The 20782-nt window shown below is 40.2% G+C and overlaps 1 protein-coding gene across 2 annotated transcripts in view; it reads right to left on the bottom strand.

Annotated features, from left to right (window-relative positions):
* Positions 1 to 1053: 1053 nt before the first annotated feature.
* The window catches only part of Trpc6 (transient receptor potential cation channel subfamily C member 6), a 122619-nt gene continuing 102890 nt past the window's right edge, over positions 1054 to 20782 (bottom strand). The window contains exons 8-14 of one of the 2 annotated variants that reach the window (XM_050162221.1): positions 19855 to 20119; positions 18485 to 18680; positions 16956 to 17159; positions 15344 to 15418; positions 4958 to 5038; positions 3471 to 3546; positions 1054 to 2623 (exon numbers count right to left, since the gene is read on the bottom strand). In XM_050162221.1, the coding sequence (XP_050018178.1) occupies positions 2472 to 2623; positions 3471 to 3546; positions 4958 to 5038; positions 15344 to 15418; positions 16956 to 17159; positions 18485 to 18680; positions 19855 to 20119 (1049 nt within the window). In that variant the 3' untranslated portion in view covers positions 1054 to 2471. The remainder of the gene's footprint in view (positions 2624 to 3470; positions 3547 to 4957; positions 5039 to 15343; positions 15419 to 16955; positions 17160 to 18484; positions 18681 to 19854; positions 20120 to 20782) is intronic. The other variant, XM_050162223.1, reaches the window with a different exon arrangement.

Below are 20782 nucleotides of genomic sequence, written 5' to 3'. Positions count from 1 at the left end.
GAAGCAGCAGGATGTGATCTGCTCCACTGAAGAAAGGTATTGAGCCACATGGCTAACATAGATTAGAAAAATGGGTTAATCAAGATGTGAGAGTTAGCTAGTGAGAGGCTAGAGCTAATGGGCCAATCAGCTTATAATTTATGGAGACCTATGTGTGATTTTCTTTGGGGCTAAACAGCTGGGGGTTTACAGGCAGGACAGAAACCCCAACAAACAAGCAGCCAGCCACCTCATTGTTACATGTGGGTAACAGGTAAGGAGAGGATGGGGCTACACAGGAGAGGACAGCTGCAGCTTATGTCAACCTCACTAATTACTCCTCCAGGTGGGGCCAGGTCTCCAGGAGGAAAGAGCAACTGGGAGAGATACATTCCAACTTTATTTTAGCAAGCAAGAGTGTCTGCTATGTGAATAATGGTCTTTGATGTTTTGTGTTCATAAAAACCAATGATCCTGATATTTTTGTCATGTTTAGGGTCAATCTTTAGCAATATGCCTTAATGAAGTTATTGCCGGAATTTTAAAATATGTAATATACTTTAGTGTCTTTTATAATGTTCCAACTAGAAGGGAAACTAGAACAGGTTCCTATCCACCTGACTTCTGAGGAAATTGCTGACTTCATGATATAATCATTCTGAATCACGCAACAGGAGGTGCTTAGAAGGGCACTCTTCCCTGGTGAGTCACAGCCATGCCGTCCTCCTCCCGGGAACCCACAGTCATGGCACCCTCCTCCTGGGAACCCACAGCCTATGCTGCCCTCCTTCTGGGAACCCACAGCCTTGCTGCCCTCCTCCAAAGTGCCTTGTCAAGTCTATATACTTAGAGAGACAGGAGTCTGAAGATGTCTTCCAGAGGCCTTGAAGTCCAGCCTAGTCATTGTTCCACAGTCCTTGACAGAAGTCAACCTCTCAAATAGCGCAACACATAGTCTATGGATGTTGCATTATTTTAACTGACTGAAACAGCAGTTGCTTTGAGGGGTTTTTGGGGGGCAGGTGGTTTTCACAATTGCTAATTAAATACTACTACACACCATTTGAAGATGTACCTCTGTTTTATCAGTATAATTTGTCAATAAGAAACAATCACAAATATCAAAACACTGAATAAAAAATTTTCAACTGTATGCTCGGAGCCAGTTCTACCATTGTCCTTTGATTCAGCCACACTTGGTGCTGAACAGATTTTCTGTTCTTCCCACCTTTAACTTTGAAGGGAAGTTGAAGTCATACTTCTGCTGGACTCAAAGCAGCATTGCAGTTAATGGCAGGCATCGTCTGAAGATTGCATGTTTGGGTAAGATGATGATCCTTGTTTGTAGTTATTTAAGATACTGGTCACAGCATCAATTAGTATAACAACAATCACTTAGTGATGTAAATGAGTTAAAAATGTGTTTACATATTTGGGGAACAAAGTAGAATACATTGGGGATAATGAGTGAATGTTTGTAAATTCCCACATGGCTGCTTATTGTCAGAGGCTGAGTATCCAATTTGTCTGTAAATGCCCTCAGAAATAGCAAGGAATTGTGCTGCCACTAAACCAAAGAATTACAGTGTTTGGAATTTTGACACTATAGTAATAAAAAAAGTTCTTATTGAATAGTAACTTTTGGTTACAGTTTTTAAAGCCAAAATAAAGAACTTCTGAGTGTTCACATTGGCTACTAAAGAAGGCAAGCATGTTGTGTATGCGTACACACAGCTTCACATACATGTTAACGAGTGTGTGCACATGCAGAGAGAGAGAACTGGACCGTGTTTCTGGCATTATCCGAGATAACATGCTTTCATTGTTAAGTATAATGTTTTGAAACAGATGAGGCAGAAAATTGAACACAAGAATAAGCTTATTTTGTTTTGAATTTTAGACATGGTCTCATGTAGCCCATGGAATCTTACTGTGCAGGCAAGACTGACCATGAATTCTAAACCTTCCTCTACCTACCAAGTGCTGGTGTGACAGATGTTTGCCACCACACAGGGCTCTAAACTCATTTAGAATAGGCAGTATCCATTATATTAATTAGTTAAATACTAGTTACAACACTCTTTAAATAGATTCTTTTCTTCCTTATTCCAGGGTTGGAAGTCCCCAACAGGGGAAAGAAGATGCCTAAATGGTCAGGAGAGCCACACAAAGAGCAACATAAACCTGTCCCTGCCGTCTGATACCCATTCCCAGACACTACATGACATTCATGCCAGCACAAGGTTTCCCTCCTCCCCACCCACAAGAAAGCTACCAGGAAACAAGCTCCAAGGAGTCGAACAGACTTCTTAAGAGTCTGTAATCTTTAGCTTCAACAGTGCAATTTAATCACCAAAAAGTTGATACTAGGACTCTAGATGATACAAGTTATCATTTAACATACTGTTTACCATTGCCACTTAAAAAAATAAATCAGAAAATAATATGGCTTCAAGAGGAGAAATAAATATGCATTTCCGAGGGGCTTTGCACTATCTGTGGCTTTCCTCCGCTTTTGACTGTAAGGACAATCTCTCCCCAAGTTTCCGAACAAGTTCTGCTAAGTCTTCTGTGTTCTGAGATTTTTCTTCAAGGAGTTCATAACGAAGACTTGAGATGTCCTGCTTGATTTCCTTCAGCTCCCCTGTGAAGAGGGAGAAAGAAAACAAGTCAACCATGACTATGAATCAAACTAGCAATTCCAGGGTAGGATAAAGACAGTCTTGACTGTATTCTGAAATTTTTCAAGGGAAATAACTTCCCAATCAGAGTAAGTTTCTATTTCCTCAGGTAGGAAAAGTAATTGAACAGAATTTTAATGATCTGGAGAATATTGCAGAGTTGGGGTAGCCACTTTCCCAGGAACCAAGGACCCCATAAAAGTAAGAATATTTTATCTAGTCTGCCATCTGTACACAAAGAACCTATTTCCTGGTATTTTGTAGTCTTGATGGCTGTCATGAGGGCTAATATTAAACTTGACAGGACCAAGATTCTCCTTGGGGACTGACTATCATCTGGACTAGTGAGGGAGTAACCTGTTAGAGGTTGGATAAGTGATGTGGGAAGATACCCCGAACCTGTGGGCAGTACTATTCCCTAGGCAAGAGCCCTGGCAGAATAAAAGGGAGAAATTGAACTGAGCATGGCCATTCACCTCTTCCTGCTTCTGACAGCAGACACACAGTATAACATGTGTCCCCCATTCCTGCCACACTGCTTCTTCACCAGCATGGTAGACTGAGTCCTCAAACCATCCTTCTCCAGTAAGGTGGACTGTCCCCTCAAACCGTCCTTCTCCAGTAATGTTGACTGTCCCCTCTTTACTTTGGGAAGCATGTTGTCACAGCAGTGGGAAAAGCTACTAACACAGAAGAGAGCTTGTGCCATGTGGCCTCCTGAGGCTCATCCACCAGGCCATTCTCTCTCATCTCTATGTCAGAACACAGTCCAGCTCATGTGGGAAAACCTAGGCCTAATGCTCAACTCACCTTCATTCACCTCATCGCTCTCCTTATCAATTTGGGCCTGCAATACATATCTTTTAATGAGTCTTTTCATGATTTTCTAGACAAGAAAAGGAGAAATCCATGTCAGCATTATGTTCACTCAAACATCTCATTTGGAATAGATTTATGGTCTACCTATCTTTAGAAGTGAGGGCTATCAAAACTCTTGTAAGAGTTAGCCCACAAGGAATATGCATCTCCATATTCTATTTTCCTTATGAAAGCAACTGTCACATTACTTGGATTAATGACTCAAAAGTTAACTCTCAAAAAGAGGAAGACCATAGAGCAAACATCAAATACTTTATGTCTCTTTTTGTATTGTTAGAAAATAGAGCACAGACTTCATGTCAGATAGGTCAAAGATTTGTACAGAACTCTTGGAGGAAGTAAGGAATTAAACAATGTCCATTTGTTTATGTCTCCACCCTACCAAGAATTGTAGCCACTTTTGATTGTGTGGTGGCTTTAAGAACCACCAGTTTCAGTGTAATAAAGTATCTCTGATTCCTTGGTTTGTATATAACTATAAATATATATTAAATGCAATTTAAGAAATGCAACAATTGTGAAGGAGGTTCTTACATTGCTACAAATCTTATCACATAAAGTCCAGATTAAAAGGTAGTTAATACAGTCCTGTTAAAGAAATTCACATAAGAATGTAGTTTGTTGTGTATATATGTGTGTGTAAGTAGTGTTACTTACAAAAACAGAAAAAGAAACTATAAATGTCCATCAATGGTGAGTTATTTTAATAAATTATCACTTCTTTAAAAGAATACATTATAAGTATATATGTTACATAGTGAAACACACACTATAGAACTATTATACACCTTACTATTAATTCATTCATGTAATATGCATGAATTATATTACAGAATATATTACATGAATATATTACAGAATATTAGCATGTAGGAAATTGTACACATACATATACATATACAACCAGCAGAAAGAATATTCACAAATAAGCCATCTTTATTTCACTGTGAGGTGAATTGTGCTCTTCAGTTTTATTTTTAAAGATTTATTTTTAATTTTAATCATGTATATTTATGTATATCTGTGTGGGGGTATATGTACAAGAGTGTGTGTCAAAAAGAGGAGAGCAAATACCCTGGCCTTGGAGTTACAGGCAGTTGTGCACTGTGGTAGGGATGATGGGAACTGAACTTGGGTCTTCTGTAAGAGCAGTGTATGCTGCTAAGTAGAGCTATTTCTCTAGCCCCTCTTTCTTGTTTTGTAAGGTTAGCCTTTTAAAGGAACCTAGGCTCTAAGCTATATGATTATCCACATATTCCTCACTAAGTTATAGTTACACCATAACAATGTCTTAAGTGGATGCATCCTTCTGATGTTTAAAACAAATCCTGATGTTTTATTTTAATTTAACAAAGTCCAGAGCTTGAGAACCTAAACATAGTGAATAGCTAGCCTTATACTTTGAAGGTTTTGCTTACCTGATATTGTCTTGGAGGACTACTGAAGCTATTTAAATGGAAGTCTTCTGAGCTCCTTATACTTGACTGTTTGTGTGACAGCTACAAAAGGAATTAGAAACCCTCATTTAATTCTCAGTGTAAGTAATGTGTAAGAGATTATTAGTCACATAGTCTGGTGTATTCAAATGAGCATACCTGAATTATAGAGCCATTTATCCTAATTGCTTAGCATTCTGTCTTATAAGTACAAGAAGTAGTTCTGCAAGGGGGTTTAATCACGCTATTGCTATTGGGAATTGTGTGTTGAGCCTCGCAGACTTGGTGGCTCTCGTCACATTGTCCCATGTGGCCTTCCAATAGGTAGATTGTGGTGAAAGGGGGGACATCAGGGTCCAGACATCAGCAGTCTGTCTGAGTGCCACCCTCACACCTGCCCTCGGGTCACATGAGAACCCCAGGGGACCAGACCAGACAGAATACTTCAGGTGCCATGGAAGCTTTAGTTCATCTATTTCAACCTGAGGATCTGGACAGTGCCCTTTCAGGTGTATTCTTCACTAAAGCTCCCTTGTGGCTGGCAGCACTTTCTCAGAGTAAGACAGTGAATTTTGGTGATATGCAATCAGGGTGGAGAGTGACCACATTAGTACGCTAAGATGCCACCTGAGAACTCTATAATGCATTGTTCTAGAAGAAAAGTGATTTTTTACAAATAAACATGAGGACATGAGCCAAGCAGAATACTTCTAAATCTGTATATTGTGGGGATAAACTGTCTTCCAATGGAATAAAACCTCTCCAACTGTCTGCAAAGCCATTCATGGTTTATAGTCTCTGGTGACATCTGGCCCATCAGGGAAGTTCCTTTCTTTGACCTCCATGTAATGATTTTCTCATACCAATATGCTGTACTCGAACAGCAGAGGAATCCTCATCTAATTTGTGAGCTAGCAGGCCGTGATGGCACACGCCTGTACTCCCAAATACTTGGGAGGCTGAGACAGGAGGATCTCTTGAGTCCAGGAGTTCTGGGCTTTAGTGCGCTATGTCAATCGGGTTCCACACTAAGTTCGTCATCAATATGACAAGCTGCTGATATAGGTAGAACAGCCTTTCAAATATCCTGCTTCGTGGAAAAGTCTGTTGGATACTATGGGCCTATACACTAAAGATGAATGCCCCAACGGTGCAAAAGAACTTTGGGCGACTGTCCAGACAGCGAGATGTCTCTGTCATTTCTAGAGTTTTGGAAGTTGCTTACAATGCACTTCCTGTTTACTTAAGTAATACTATATCCTTCTGGAGTCTTTGCTGGAATTAAAAATAGATAGTTATAGTTTTCCTTAATTATGATAAAAGATAAAGTAAATAAAAATATTGTAACTGTAATTCTTGCTTGATACCTGTTTTGTTATATGTAATTTTACTATGTTAAAGTTAAAACCTTCTTTTTTATTTAAACAGAAAAGGAGAGGTGATGTGGGAGTCCTCTCTGTGTGCTGTGATTACCAATAATGAATAAAGAAACTGCCTTGGCCTGTTGATAGGGAAGAACTTAGGTAGACAGGGAGGACTGGGATGAAGGTGGAGTCAAAGAGATGCCATGGATCTGCCACCAAAGATGTGCTGAAACTTTGCTGGTAGGCCACAATCTCATGGTGATACACAGATTAATAGAGATGGGTTAAATTAAGATGTAAAAGTTAGCTAATAAGAAGTTAGAGCTAATGGGCCAAACAGTGTTTTAAATAATACAGTTTCTATGTGGTTATTTTGGTTCTGGGCAGCCAGGATGAACAAGCGGCTTCCTCCAACACAGGATGTTCCTATTAGTTCCTACCCTTTATAACAAACTCAAATATCTCCAAATCAAACGCATCCTTCTGGAATGTCAGTGGAAAAACCATTCCTGACAAGGAACCAACTAATAAACTGATGATTCGTGAGCTGGCAGATATTAATTCATGCCAATACTTTTGTGGCTAGTTCTTCTTTGGGACATAAATATGTTAATTCAGAAAAATAGCATGTTAATTTTCCAATATATCACAGGCAACTGAACAAATCATTTTTTTAATTGAATAAGCCAATGAAATAATGTGCAAGAGAACATGTATGCAAATGCAAAGAGGCATTGTGACCACTTGGTGGCACAAAATCCTAGCGTATCATCTGGTCCCATGGCCCAACCAGCTTCAAGTCTGAAGAGCTGGGACAACAGTATGTCTGCCCTTTAACTCATACAAGGGAATTCAGTTGGCAATCTGAAGAACTTTTGAGATTTAGAGATGTGGCCACAATAAAGGCACAGGGACTGAGTGTAAGCTTTGTTCTTACTATCTGTAAATATTCACTCTCTCCAGTTGAGAACAAAGCATGTCCTGCTCTTAAAAAAAAAAACTTTTATTAAAATATTTAAAAAAATATTTTGTGCATTTTTGGAAGATATGATGATCAAATTCACAGGTTGTGCTTACTAGGTAGGTGCTGTACTATGAACTTGCATTTTCCAAGTTCACTTTGCATTCTTTATACTTTTTCTTTTTCATTTCCTGTTTGATATTAACATTTTATCCTACAGACCATAGGATATGCATGAAGAACATTAAATAAATGTTCATTATTAATTTGGAGAATAAAGTAAGCTCCCATCTTTGAAATGCCCTGCCTTCCTGGACATACAGACAATTCTGGAAATCTGTCTTGTCCTTATAAGGATTAAATTACCAGGACCCAAAGAAATAAGCAGGTGGAGGTGATGTGCTCGAACCTCCCAGAGCACAGATTTGAGATGGACGGCAGTGGGCGCTGTTGGTAAAGCCTCTGCTTTAGAACTCAGAGGCCATGGATAAGGATTTTGGCTGTCACTTGTCTAAGGCTGGAATTTAGACAAAGTACTTCATGTCTCACAGTTCAGAGACCTCAGGTGTAGAATAGAGACAATAATATTGTAAAAGAAAATGTGTATGGATTTTGCAGCCTGGAATTGTAGGTATCTGTTATTCTTGTAGAAAAGCGTAAAGTATCTACTACATGCTTTGGAGCCTAATTATAGATGGTCCTGGTCTAGTTGATATGCACTGGGGAAACTCTACAAACATTGATGCACCCAAGGCCATGACTAAGTCATTTAAAAAAATATATAATGTGGATCCCCCAAAATGTCCTAAAGTCTTTTCTTTTAGACAAGTTCTTACTACAGCCCTAGGTGGCCTAGGACTCACTATGTGGACCAGGTGGGCCTTGAGCAGCAATCCTCCTGCCTCTGCTACCTGAGCATTGGGACTAGAGACATGAGCTACCACACCAAGCTTCCCCAGAGCTCAATGAATACACACATTTCCAGGACTCTTTGTCATATTTTAATGTATAAAGGAAATTACATGGGAATTTTCACAAGATCATATAGAAAGATGTTCCAGCATTTTATCTGCTTGCTTCTTTGGATAATTTATTTTTAAGTAGTTCCTGCCCTAAGAAGTGGCTAAAACTACAATTCCTCAATTCCTGGATGTATAACCAGTAAAAATTATATATATATATATATATATACATACATATATACATATACATATATATATCCACTGAGTCTGGGGCAGAGCAAACTACCCAAAGGCATAAAGCCTTCTGTGATCTGTGATATCAATAGCCTCCCAGTGACCTGTGCTGAAACAGGAGCAGAGTAGGCATTCACGACACCATTCTGCATCAGCAGTGTTTAAGTGTGTAATGGTGAATGACAGAGGCTGGTTTTCAGTTACACTCTTCTGCACTGTGTGTCTGAAAAGCTAACACTAGCCTCTATCAAAGCCAGGAAGTATTTGAAATAAAAGATGAAAAGGCCTGCTCTGTTAGCATTGAAAAGAACTTTTACTTGGCTTGCCCTGTTGATTTTATGAGGTGCCTGAAATAAATAAGAAGACACTGTTTCCATAGTTAATTAAATACTGTGACCTTCCAATAGTCAGAAGAGGCCTGGATAAAGCAAAGATTGCTGTCTTGGAGGCTGACTTTATGAAACAGTCTGAGCCAAGCTATTGGGTGATATAGACTAAAGCATGGAAGTTTGAATCTGTACCTATAGAAGAGAAACATGTTCCCAGAGGAACATCCTTTAGCAGCACTGGGAAAAGGTTATTTTCAGTATAAATGGCTAATTTAAAATTATTTTTCTCAAATAAAATCATTTGAAACCAGAAACTCACATGATAAGGATAATGGATTTTTGTGTTGATTTGAGCATCTGGGATGCAAGTGTCAAAGACAGCATGGAATTTTGAGATCTATCCATAATTACATGTATGAACAAGTCACACACATCATAGAACAGAAAGTGGGAAGTAGCCTTATACACATTGGCATAGGAGACCACTTTCTGAATATAACACCAATAGCACAGACACTGAGATTGACAATAGGACCTCCTGAAACTGAGAAGCTTCTGTAAGGCAAAGATCACAGTCAATTAGACAAAATGACAGCCTACAGAATGAGAAAAAACCTTCACCAACCACACATCTGACAGAGGGCTGAACTCCAAAATATACAAAGAAATCAAGAAAGTAGATATTAAAATACAAAACAATCCAATTTAAAAATGGGGTACAGATCTAAACAGAGAATTCCCAACAGAAGAATCTCAAATGGCTGGAAGGCACTTAAGGAATTGTTCAACATTCTTAGGCATCAGGGAAATGCAAATCAAAACAACTCTTACACCTTTCAGAATGGCTAAGATCAAAAACACTAATGAAAGCTTATGATGGAGAGGATGTGGAGGAAGGGGAACACTCCTCCATTGTTGGTGGGAGTGCAAATTTATACAGCCACTTTGGAAATCAGTATGGCAGTTTCTCAGAAAATTGAGAACCAATCTACTCAGAGGATGCACACTTGTACCATGAGAATATTTGCACAACTATGTTCATAGCAACATTATTCATAATAGCCAGAACCTGGAAACAACCCCTCAACCAAGAATAGATAAAGAAAATGTGGTACGTTTACAGACTGGAGTACTACTCAGCAGCAAAAAAACATCTTGAAATTTGCAGGCAAATGGATGGAACTAGAAAAAAACACCTTGAATGAGCCAGAAAGACAAACACAGTATGTACTCCCTCATAAGTGGATACTAGACATTAAACAAAGGATAACCAGCCTACAGTCGACAACCCCAGAGAGGCCAGCAAACAAAGAGAATCCTAAGAAAGACATACATGGATCCCCCTGGGAAGAGGAAATAGACAGATCTCCCAAGTAAATTGAGAGTGTTGGGGGAGGGGAGGGTGGAAGTAGAGTGGGGAGGAGAATAGTGGAGGCGGGGGGGGGGGGAAGAACATGAGGAACTGGGAAGGTCAAGTTGAGGGAGGGACAGAGAGGGAGAACAAGGATGGAGATGTCTTGATAGAGGGTGTCATTGTGGGGTTAGCAAGGAACCAGGCACTTGGGAAATTCCCAAGAATCCACAAGGATGACCACAATCATGAATCTAAGGAATAGTGGACATGGTGCCTTCATTGCCCTTCTCCTGTAAGCAGATTGATGACTACCTTAATTGTCAACATAGAACTTTCATCCAGCGACTGGTGGAAGCCAAAGCAGAAATCCACGGTTAAACACTGGACTGAGCTCTGGGAACCCAGTCTTAGAGAGGGAAGAGCATTAATATGAGTAAAGGGGTCAAGACCATAATGGGGATATCCACGAGACAGCTGACCCAAGCTAGTGGGAACTCACTGACTCTGGACTGACACATGGGGAGCCTGAATGGGACCAAGCTAGGTCCTCTGAATGTGGATAACAGTTGTGTGGCTTGGGTAGTTTGTAGGGCCACTAGCTGTGAAACCAGTATTTATCTCTAGTCCATGAACTGGATTTTTGTAGCCCATTCCCTATGGCGGGATGCCTTGCTCAGTCTAGTTATGTCGAGGAGAGCCTTGGTTCTACCTCAAGTAATGTGACAGACTTTATTGACTCCCCATGGAAGGCCTCACCCTCTCTGAGAAGTGGATGTGGGGGATGGGGGAGTGGGAGGAGGGAAGGGAAGGGGAACTGGGATTAGCATGTAAAATTAAAAAGACAATGTGGGGGTCCATGGCTCTACCATGGCTGGGATCTTTGCTGAAGTCTGCATTGTGACCAAAGGTCACATTGAGGCCCAGGGTTATGGCCACAACCATTCCCACCTGAGTGACCAGTCTCTTCTCTCCACCAAGAGCCAGGATGTCTTCCCTGCCCAAGCTGCTGCTGAGGGCCATGTCTGGGTTTGTGTCTGAGCTATAGGTGGGGTTTGTGTGGATGTCTATGGCCTGAGTCATCTTCAGAGGTCCTAGGAACCATGAGAGATGAAATCAGAGGTCCATGCTGAGCTTACCACATCCTTCGCTGGCCCTGGGAAAGCTGGCCTTGCCTCTACTGAACACTACAACAAGAGAGTTGACCCCTGCAAGCTGGAGAGATTGCCCCCATCCCTCACCATGGCTAGAGTGAACTAACCCTGAGGGCACACATGAAGGGGAAACTTCTCGCTGAAAGTGGGTGACCCAAGAGGCCTGAGTTGACCAGATTGGCTACTATCCAGGCCCACAGCCAGGCCTTGTGTTAACCCACCCTAGCATCTACCTAGGATTTGCTGGAGCTGGTGAAGAGACTGGCCCTGTGGAAGGATACCCACAAGATCTCCAAGACTAGTAGCAGCCACAGGATATCCCAGAGGAATTTCTGTTAGGATTCAGTGATAGTGGTGTACCAGAAACCAGAGGCCTTGAACCAGACCAGTGACTCATGCAATGAGCACTTGCCACTTACAGGACAAAGAGGTACACTACACGGGACACTGAAGCCTCCAATGCCCCGGGATGATGAAGAGGTGATGGAGAAGCAGGAAAGAAGGAGAAGCAAACAGATTTTTCTGTTGTGGATTTTGTTTTGTTTTTGTTGTAGTTTTTTTTTTTTTTGTCTGTTTGTTTGTCTTGGTTTTGGGGTTTTTTGCTTTTGTTTGCTTGATTGCTTACTTTGATTTGTTTCCTTATGTTGGCGGTGTGGCAGGGATGAGGGGAGGACAGGGGTGGGGACCAGGAGATGAACAAAATTGGGGTGCATGATTTGAAACTCACAAAGTCAATAAAGACGTTATTAAGGAAAAATATTATAGTCAAACTTTAAAAACATAACAAAATAAAACCAATAATGGGCTTTACTATGACCCTTGTACGTGTGTGTCATGTGCTCTGCTCATGGGTCCTTCATTGCCCTCTCTCACTCTCCCTTCAAACGCTGCCCTCTCGACATAGGGGACGGCTGGCCTGGGAAATAAGGAAAGGCACGAAGATTGTCTAGAAGAGGCAGCCAGCCCAATGGAGTTCAGCCCAATCCCAGTGTCTAGACTTCGTGTGGTGGGGTGTCACTGTGGGACAGAAGCACCTAGGACCTAAAGAACACAGTCATAGTAAGGAAGTGACAAGATCTCAAAGGTTCGACAGCTAGAAGCTGCCAGATTACCACAAAATGATCAGACTTTGTCCTGAAGAAAGATATGAATGCCACACAGCTGCCATAGTATACACCTCATGAAATGGTCTTTTTGCTGCTAAATTGACATAGAATCAACATCTGACCCCAAACTCCACAACTGGATCAACTGAGACACTGCCTGTACTGCCTAGACATTCACACCGCCTTCCTGGCTCAGGGATTGGTTACCGTGCCACGACCAGTAGGATTTCACCAAGAGAAAGGAATGAGAGGAAGGCACTAACGCAGAGGAGCAAACATCCTTCCCACCACAGCCTTACTGCATATGTTATTCCATTTCTTCCAGTCTTCCCTTGAGACTATAGTAACTGTAAGGAATGAACCTGAGACCCTCATGCAATTTGTGCAAATTCTTAGCTGGAGTGATATGGGATATCAATATAATAGTGATAAATGTGTGTGTGTGTGTGTGTGTGTGTGTGTGTATCTATGTATGTGTGTGTCCTGCCAAGTATACCCAATGTTGGAGCCATTTCTGAATTAATGCATGGTGGCTTCCAAATGGCATGATGATTTTCTATTATCATTGCTGTTTTCCACTTGCTAATTCGGTTATTTTCAATTATTTTTTCCAGATACACCCGTTTACATTATTCAGCTGGACTCCTTTCCTTTTCTGTTTGTACCCTTTCTCTAGGATTTTTAGATCTAGTTCAACTTCTGTTTCCCTGTGTGACTGTAACTGTGTGCTTGTGTCTGTTCTTCCCACTCTTGCAATGATAACTAAAAATTTTAATCAGCTACTGTATTGCAGTCTGCCTCCGATAATGTGATAAGCACTTTATCTGCGCTGATTTGATGTTCCGAATGCCTGTGTGATAGTAGTGTGTTTGATGCCTACATTCTACAAACAAGGAAGGCGCCATCAAGGTAATGTTTCTAAGTATAACTCCTACCACCTTTCCCTATCATGAGGAAATCCCTTATACAGTATTCAAATATGCTCTGTGTCTTCAAAGTGTTCTCCTTCTAACATCACTATAGGCTGAGAATTAGGAGCTTCTGCTGTGAACAGATAGTGAACACTATCTCTGCCACAGTCTCCCCTTGTTATTCTGTAATTCCCTAAAATGTAAGCACACACACACACACACACACACACCACACACACACACACACACACACACTGAACTATATCAGTCTGAACAAAAAGCAATCATAGCTGAAGAGCGTTCTGTGTGAGGTTTTCTACTTGCCCCCAAACAAACACAGCAGCTTCATCACAGAGAAGAGGGACCTTGGAGCTCTCTTGAAGACATTATTGATTTCACTTCAATGCCTCCCCAACTGTCCCATTTTGCAATGTCTGGTGTCTCCGTGGCAATGGGAACAGCAGTCCTCACAATCGTAAGGGCTGACTGCCTTGGAGACTGCAGGTTATTCCCCTGCTGCCCCCAGTAGCTCACTTCAGCCCCCATTGCAGCAACTAAAGCCCCAAGTTGCAGCAGGCCACATGGGTTCCTGGGTGTGTCACACATCCACACCTCCTTTCACCCCCACCCTTCCTGCCCAGATCCTTCCCATGGAAACTCATCCTGATGACGTTACTAATCAGAATAGCGCTTCTAGCCTATGTCTTCTTCTTCCAGATTGTCCACCAGGTTCTGGTTTAAAGTGGGAAGTGGTTGGCAGACTTGTGGCTGATATGGTAAGAGAGAAAGCTGGGAGACTGGGAATCATGGTCACACAGACCTTGAATATACATGCATTCTGCTACGGGACATAAACTACTCAGTTAAAAACAGAACGCACTGGCCTCTTCTTGGCCTTTGCTTTCCTTGGAGTAACCAAACAATGCATTTCTGGCCAACCAGAATAATGGAAGTCATTCTGGAGGTGCTTTTGGGATGTGGCTAGCCAGCCATGCTTCTTTGTGCATTTCCCCTTCCATACCTTAACAGGGAGTGTAACGACATCTGGTGTCCACGATAGGAAAACTCCAAGAGCATTCCAGCCACTCTCCCTTAACAAGCACCGCATACTGTCTCATCGGGGCAGGTTAAATGAGAGGAGAAACCCGAAAACAATTGCCTTGCTTTGCCCATTGTGATTTGGACTTTTTTATTATGTGCAGCTGAACCTAGTTCCTTCCTGACAAATTTCTCTTCTTATTTGTACTGTCAAGTTTCTGTTTGGTGTCTGTTGAAACCCTGTGTCTAATAACTGACAGGGAAGGGAGTAACCATCTTATCACTGAGGATTTGGTGTCTCCAATTAGGAGACTGCTGCATCTCGAGATACCTTTCTCATTACGAACTGTACTGGCCACAATATCTGTTGAATCCTCATGCTACCTTTGCAAACAACTTCTTGTTGCATGACAGAGGCCGCTGGCTCTGCACTCTGCACCTGAGCTTCAGCACAGTTAACATACCTTCAGACCCCGTGCCTTCTCCCCTTCACTAGTCTTGCACCTCACTACCCATCAAATTCATGTGAACACAGTTCTTACATGTGCACTAATTTCCTTTTACAAGCAGACGTAGGCACACACTCAATTATAGTCTTTGAAAGTTGTTACAATAGTTGTTAATAGCATTAATGTGTCTGCTACCTAGTTCTTTTATACTTTTTAAAATGTGCCTTGTTTTGCTCGCCTGAATGTCTATGCATATCCAGTGACTGTGGAGGCCAGAAGAGGACATCAGATTCCCTGGGATTACAGAAGGTTGTGAGCCACCACTGGGTGTTGGGAATTGAACCTGGGTCCTCTGGAAGAGCAGACCATACTCTTAACCACTGAGCGACCTCTTTAACCCCTGCTACTCATCCCATAATGTTGTTTTCAGACGCTGGTCTTTTCCTGACAAGATAACACCGATCCTGGGCAACCTAAGTGTGGTTTTCTGTTTTCAAGTATTATCTTACCTGATTTTTGTCAAGTGAAAATTTTGAAAGGTCTTCATGACTTCCCAAAATTCCAAATTTCTTTTCTTCATTTCTCTTTTAAAGATAGATAAGAAAATGAGTCCAGTAGCATGGCCATTTCTGACTCTTCATTCCATATGCCAAAGCTACCTGCTCTAATTCCTCAGCATGTTTTAATGAGAGAAACAAACTTTTTGAGTCTTCCTTTTGCCAAGTTTTTGGACATTTATGCAAACACTAAATTTTCTCAGGTTATAATTCTAATCAAACTTGACAACTGTACATTTAATTACATTGAGTAATGTAAATTGTCTTCCACTTAACCCACTGATTCACATAAATCAGCCATCCAGAGGAAGGCCATAGATGCTGCTTCCCCCAAACTTCTATGCACAATCATTTAGAGATTTCAAAGAATTTTTAATATTTATTTTATTCAATCTTTGCAACATGGATGGAGTTTTGACTCCTGTTGCTGGCAAGGAAACTAGCCATGAAGCTTGGCCCTGACTTAGCGCCCTACACTATTGTGCCAACGGCAGCAGTCATTGGAACACACTTTCCTTCCATCTAATGGCAGGACAGAAGGAAACTTCAAACCATTCGGCCCAATGGCCCACCAGTCTAGAAACAACTCTGAGTTTCTAATGTCAGACATTAGTAGTTTACTGATTGACTACAATTCCATCCTCTCTGCTGCATAGATCTTATCATTATGAATTAGGTCTTTCATAAAATCAAGTTTGAACTATTTATAACTTTTACTCATTGCCTTTCTTCTCATTTTTGAAGAGACAAAAATGGTCTGTAATCACTAACCAAAAGTGAATGTTCTAAAAAGATTCTTGTTCAAATTCCCTTTAAGAAGAAACTGACAGCACCATTAATTATTCAAAGACACTTTTTTGCACACCTGTCGGCATCCTGATCCACCTCTGCTGAAAGTGGCTAGAATACCTCTCCTCCTAGGTTGATGCACTGGAAAAGCCTGTCCAGGGAATGCCTGTCTCCAAGGCTATGCATACACAGCATGGTTTATGTGTCTGAACTATGTCTGAACATACTGAAAGTCTTCCACCCCATTGGCTGGGCACTGGTCCTCATCTGTGCTTTCTTGAGATTGCCTTGCCTACTGAGATTATTATTTCCGATCTGTAATCGTAGACTTCCTTCCTCAGGCCCCTTGCTGCAGACACTGGCCTCCCATGTTGTGTGGGAGCAATCATTCTGAACATTGTGGTGCAGGTATTATGTCGGACAGCCAGGTTTCTACCAGCTGCTGATAACTGCTGACATTTCACTAACAGAGAAGTGAGAAACTTGGTGCACCGGAAGCACAAGAAGGTCCCAAATGCTCTCACTTTCACTGTCTACACCTGACAATGCATCAATTTAGTTACATTTCATTTCTCTTATACTCTTTTAGGTAGGAAATGTCCAGTATGCCCTTTTTAAACAGTCACCAGACCAAGGACCACCATATATGGAGTTACTAGGAATAAGAATGGAGGGACATGGTTTATCCATGGAAAACTCTTTAAAAGGTTTTGACTCTGTAGTTACTATGATAAGAAGAATTATGACCATAGTGATAAATCATCAAGATAATCACCTTGTTCATCTCTGCATCTTCTTGGAAGCCTTTCTTATGACTCTGGACCAGTTCAGACATCCATTTCTTAAATTTCAAGAGGAGATAGAGCAAGGACTTTGGACTTGGCACAAGATTGAAGGGGACAGGAAGTGTTCTTCCCTCCTCAAAGTAGGAAAACCACAGTTTGGCCCTTGCAAACTTCCACTCCACGTCAGCATCATCCTGTACAGATAGACACAACTGTTCAGCATGGAAACAGAATTATCAGGTTCTTATAACTGTGTGGCTAGATTGAAGAGGCAATGGCTACAAATAGCCTGACTCCCAACTGATGGCTTCACAGAACACTGAATCCACACATTCTTTCTGAAGTCTGCTTCAGATTTTACTAGGTTTCCTGGACTACTGGTCTCAAAACTCAAAACACTAAACAATGTATATGTCAAATGTGCTTTCTAAAACACCGTAAAATATATTCTTCATTCAATAACTTAGTCATTAAGGATATTCTGGAATCAAAACTTCTGAAATATAAACTTACACAGTCATCACCAATCTCAGAAAGGATTAATTCTGAATGTAACTCGAAAAAAGATTTGGGCATTATATTATTTGTAAGCAATATATTTTTTCCTTTTTTGTTGTTATTTTAAAATAGATTCTTACAATATAGTCCAAGCTGGTCTGAAACTCATGTTGATCCATCTGCCTCAGCCTCTCAAATGTTGAGATTACAGGGTTAGGCTATCACACCTCACTGATAGCAATAATTGTTGACTAAAAATTAATTCATCATTAGGTACAGTGGCACATAAACTCGGAAGGAGAAGGTTGGAAGATCAGGAGCTCAAGGCCATCCTCTGCTATGCAGCAAGTTCTAGGCTAACTTGAACTACATGAGATGCTATTCTTTAAAAAAAAAAAAGTAAAACAGCAAAACATCACAAAAAATAAAAATTCATCTTGATAGAGTAGTTCAAAAACCAGTAATAAATCAGACCATTCTATCCCTTATACTCTGATGATTCAGCATAGCCCATTGATATTGTGTTTAAAAGTAAAGTTAGGCTTCTCTGCATTCCTAGACCAACACGGATCATGCAATCATAGAAAGTGGAGAAATGACAGAGCAGGGAGAGTGTGTTTCATTCCATTGATTAGTTTATCCTTACTGCTTGGTCAGAATCAACACCCTAAACACCCCTTTATACAAGAAGTCTGGATTGTTTGTCTGGTGGCTTCACCCCAGCTCCTGGAATAAGCCCCTCCCCAGGGAGGGTCAAGACTACTCCCACAGGCTATTTAAACTGCCCCCAGAGAATGGTCTCCAGGTTTCGCGTGGTCTCCCTTTGTCTCTCTCTTCCTCTCTATATGCTTTCCCAGGGCTACCTGGGAGCATCTCATTAAATATGGACGTCCTTTAATTTGGTTTAATTTGGTCTGATTGGAATTATTTATGTCGGCAAAGAGGCTCATCTTAAGAAATACCTAACGCTTAAAATATGTGAAATGTGAGTGTGGACTATAAGAATGTATAGATTTCATACCTCAATTTCTTGGAATGAGCTGTTGATCATCGCAATTAACATATTTAGCAAAACAATAACCATCGTGACATTATAGACACCATACAGAACATAGCCAATGTTTTCAATGAACTTGTGATTGTAGTTGATGACCACCGACTTTACTTCAGAAAGCCCAAATATAGCCCAGAACAAAGTCTTAAAACTTTCCTCAACTCTAGGGGGAAAATAACAGAAAGAAGAATATGAGCAAAGATATGAATACATAGTAATAGCATCATCATAAATCTGAGTGGTTTCAATATCCTTGCAAACTATTAGATACTCATGAAAAAAATATTTGCTTGTCTGAACTTTCAATTTTCTTTTGGCAAAATGGGCAATATGGCAGTTCTAGGTTCCTTGCTAAGATTTGATATTGTGCAGGTGACGCACATAGCTGACAGCTAGCACAGACACTTGTTAAAGGCTGTGGGATAAATTCATTACTACGGACGTTGACAGTTAAATGATTGATAGATTTGGCAATGGAATAGTTAAATGGATTACTTAATAAAAAATTCTACTTGTTAGAGTCATTTTAGTTTCTGATTCATCTGTACTTCCATCACACAGAATTAATAGAAAATAATGATATATATCAGGAAACATGACAATATAAATGTAGACATGTCACCAAAATTCTTGGCATGCCCTAGGAAGAATTGTGATAGTTTAAGCATAATCATTTGTCCAGAGTTAAGCCCATATGTTTAACCTAGGTGGTTTAATTTTCTTTTGAAAAAATACACTCTAGAAGAATATGAAAAACAGCAGGCTTCTTTTCACATGCCATTTTCCATGTGACATAGATGCTCTGAAATTTAAGACACCTATTCCATCAAAGTTTATTCAACCTGTATTGTGTATAACGAATGTAAGTCATAATCTTGTCCCCGTTGCTACTTACAATCTGGTCAATGATAAATTCTGGGAAACTGAACTAGGAGAACAGCTGTCCTCACCCAGTGCCTCAGGAGCCCAGAAGGCACAGGATTTAGGACAGTGGACGCTACTTAGTAAACAGTGTCAGCACTTATACAACATCCAGAACATGAGTTAGCTTTTGTGGATTTTAGTTTCTTCATTTTGTGCACTGTTGAAAATAATGGTATGTATAGGAGAAATCTATCATATAATATGACTCTAAAATGTTATTTATCATTGTTTTATATTAGGAAGATTTCTATATGTTGGTCTTCTTATAAGTCACACTAAAACCTCCCTATCTTGCTGAACTAGACATAGAGGGGGTGTCTGCATCAAAGTATGAACCAATGAACATAGGTGCAATTGAACACATCTCCATTTGATCTGCAAATTCTATCATCAGAATACCTAGGACCACATACGTTGTGAAGGCTTCATTCTGTTTTGCACCAATGTAGTAGGAGTAGAGGTTGAACATTCCAATCATAAAGGCTACAAACACCATGATGAATATGACCATGAATTTGAAGATATCTTTTACTGTTCTTCCAAGTGAAATCTGCAGGGGTCCAAAGCTTTCATTTGCTGGTAAAATGTAAGCTATTCTGGAGAAACTTAAAACCACAGCAATTGCATAGAGACCTTCAGAGATGATTTGGGGATCAGACGGGTCCCACTTTATCCTGGCTAGAAGAAAATCAGAGACAAGGATTACAGCAATCCCTATGAGTTTCTCGTTTAGACGAATTATTTTCTGAGAAAAATAAATATATAATCAAGTGAAAGTCTTCATTCTGAAGACCTTCTCAAGTGTCTGCCATATCTTCTGACTTGATTGAATTATCAGTAGGGTATAATTCCAAATCTTGTAAACCTCCCTGGTAGACCAGTTGAGCAACTGTCCCTATTGATAGCTATATATCTTCAACTGAAATAATCTATACAAATAACTCCTTATAAGATTTATTCTTCTCTTTCTAACAATGAGACAGTACTGATACCATGGCTCTCATCAGCCCTTCAAAATTTAAAAAAAATTTCATATACGCACAGTGCTTTAAAACATCTGGCACTTATTACTTTATAGCATTTATGATTCAAGCTTGAACTAAAATAATGTCATTTGATGGTTATATACTTCTTATTTAAACTTATCAGAAATACTTTTTATTGATCAATAAAAACAAGTCTATTTTTACCACAATTTTTTCTATAAATCATTAATAATTTCTTCTGGCAATATTACATTAAACCATCAAAAACCACTTAAGAAATCATTATGAAGAAAATGCAAAATAGCGTGTAGAAAGGAGGAAATATGATTATAAATTTGCATTTGGTTATTTTCAG

This window comes from Alexandromys fortis, unplaced genomic scaffold, assembly GCF_014885135.2.
Source record: "Alexandromys fortis isolate MF-2015 unplaced genomic scaffold, M_Fortis_MF-2015_v1.1 scaffold_112, whole genome shotgun sequence".
NCBI classification, from domain to species: Eukaryota; Metazoa; Chordata; class Mammalia; order Rodentia; family Cricetidae; genus Alexandromys; species Alexandromys fortis.
The sequence above is the reverse complement of the archived record's forward strand: the minus strand, read 5'-3'. Positions and strand labels throughout refer to the sequence as shown.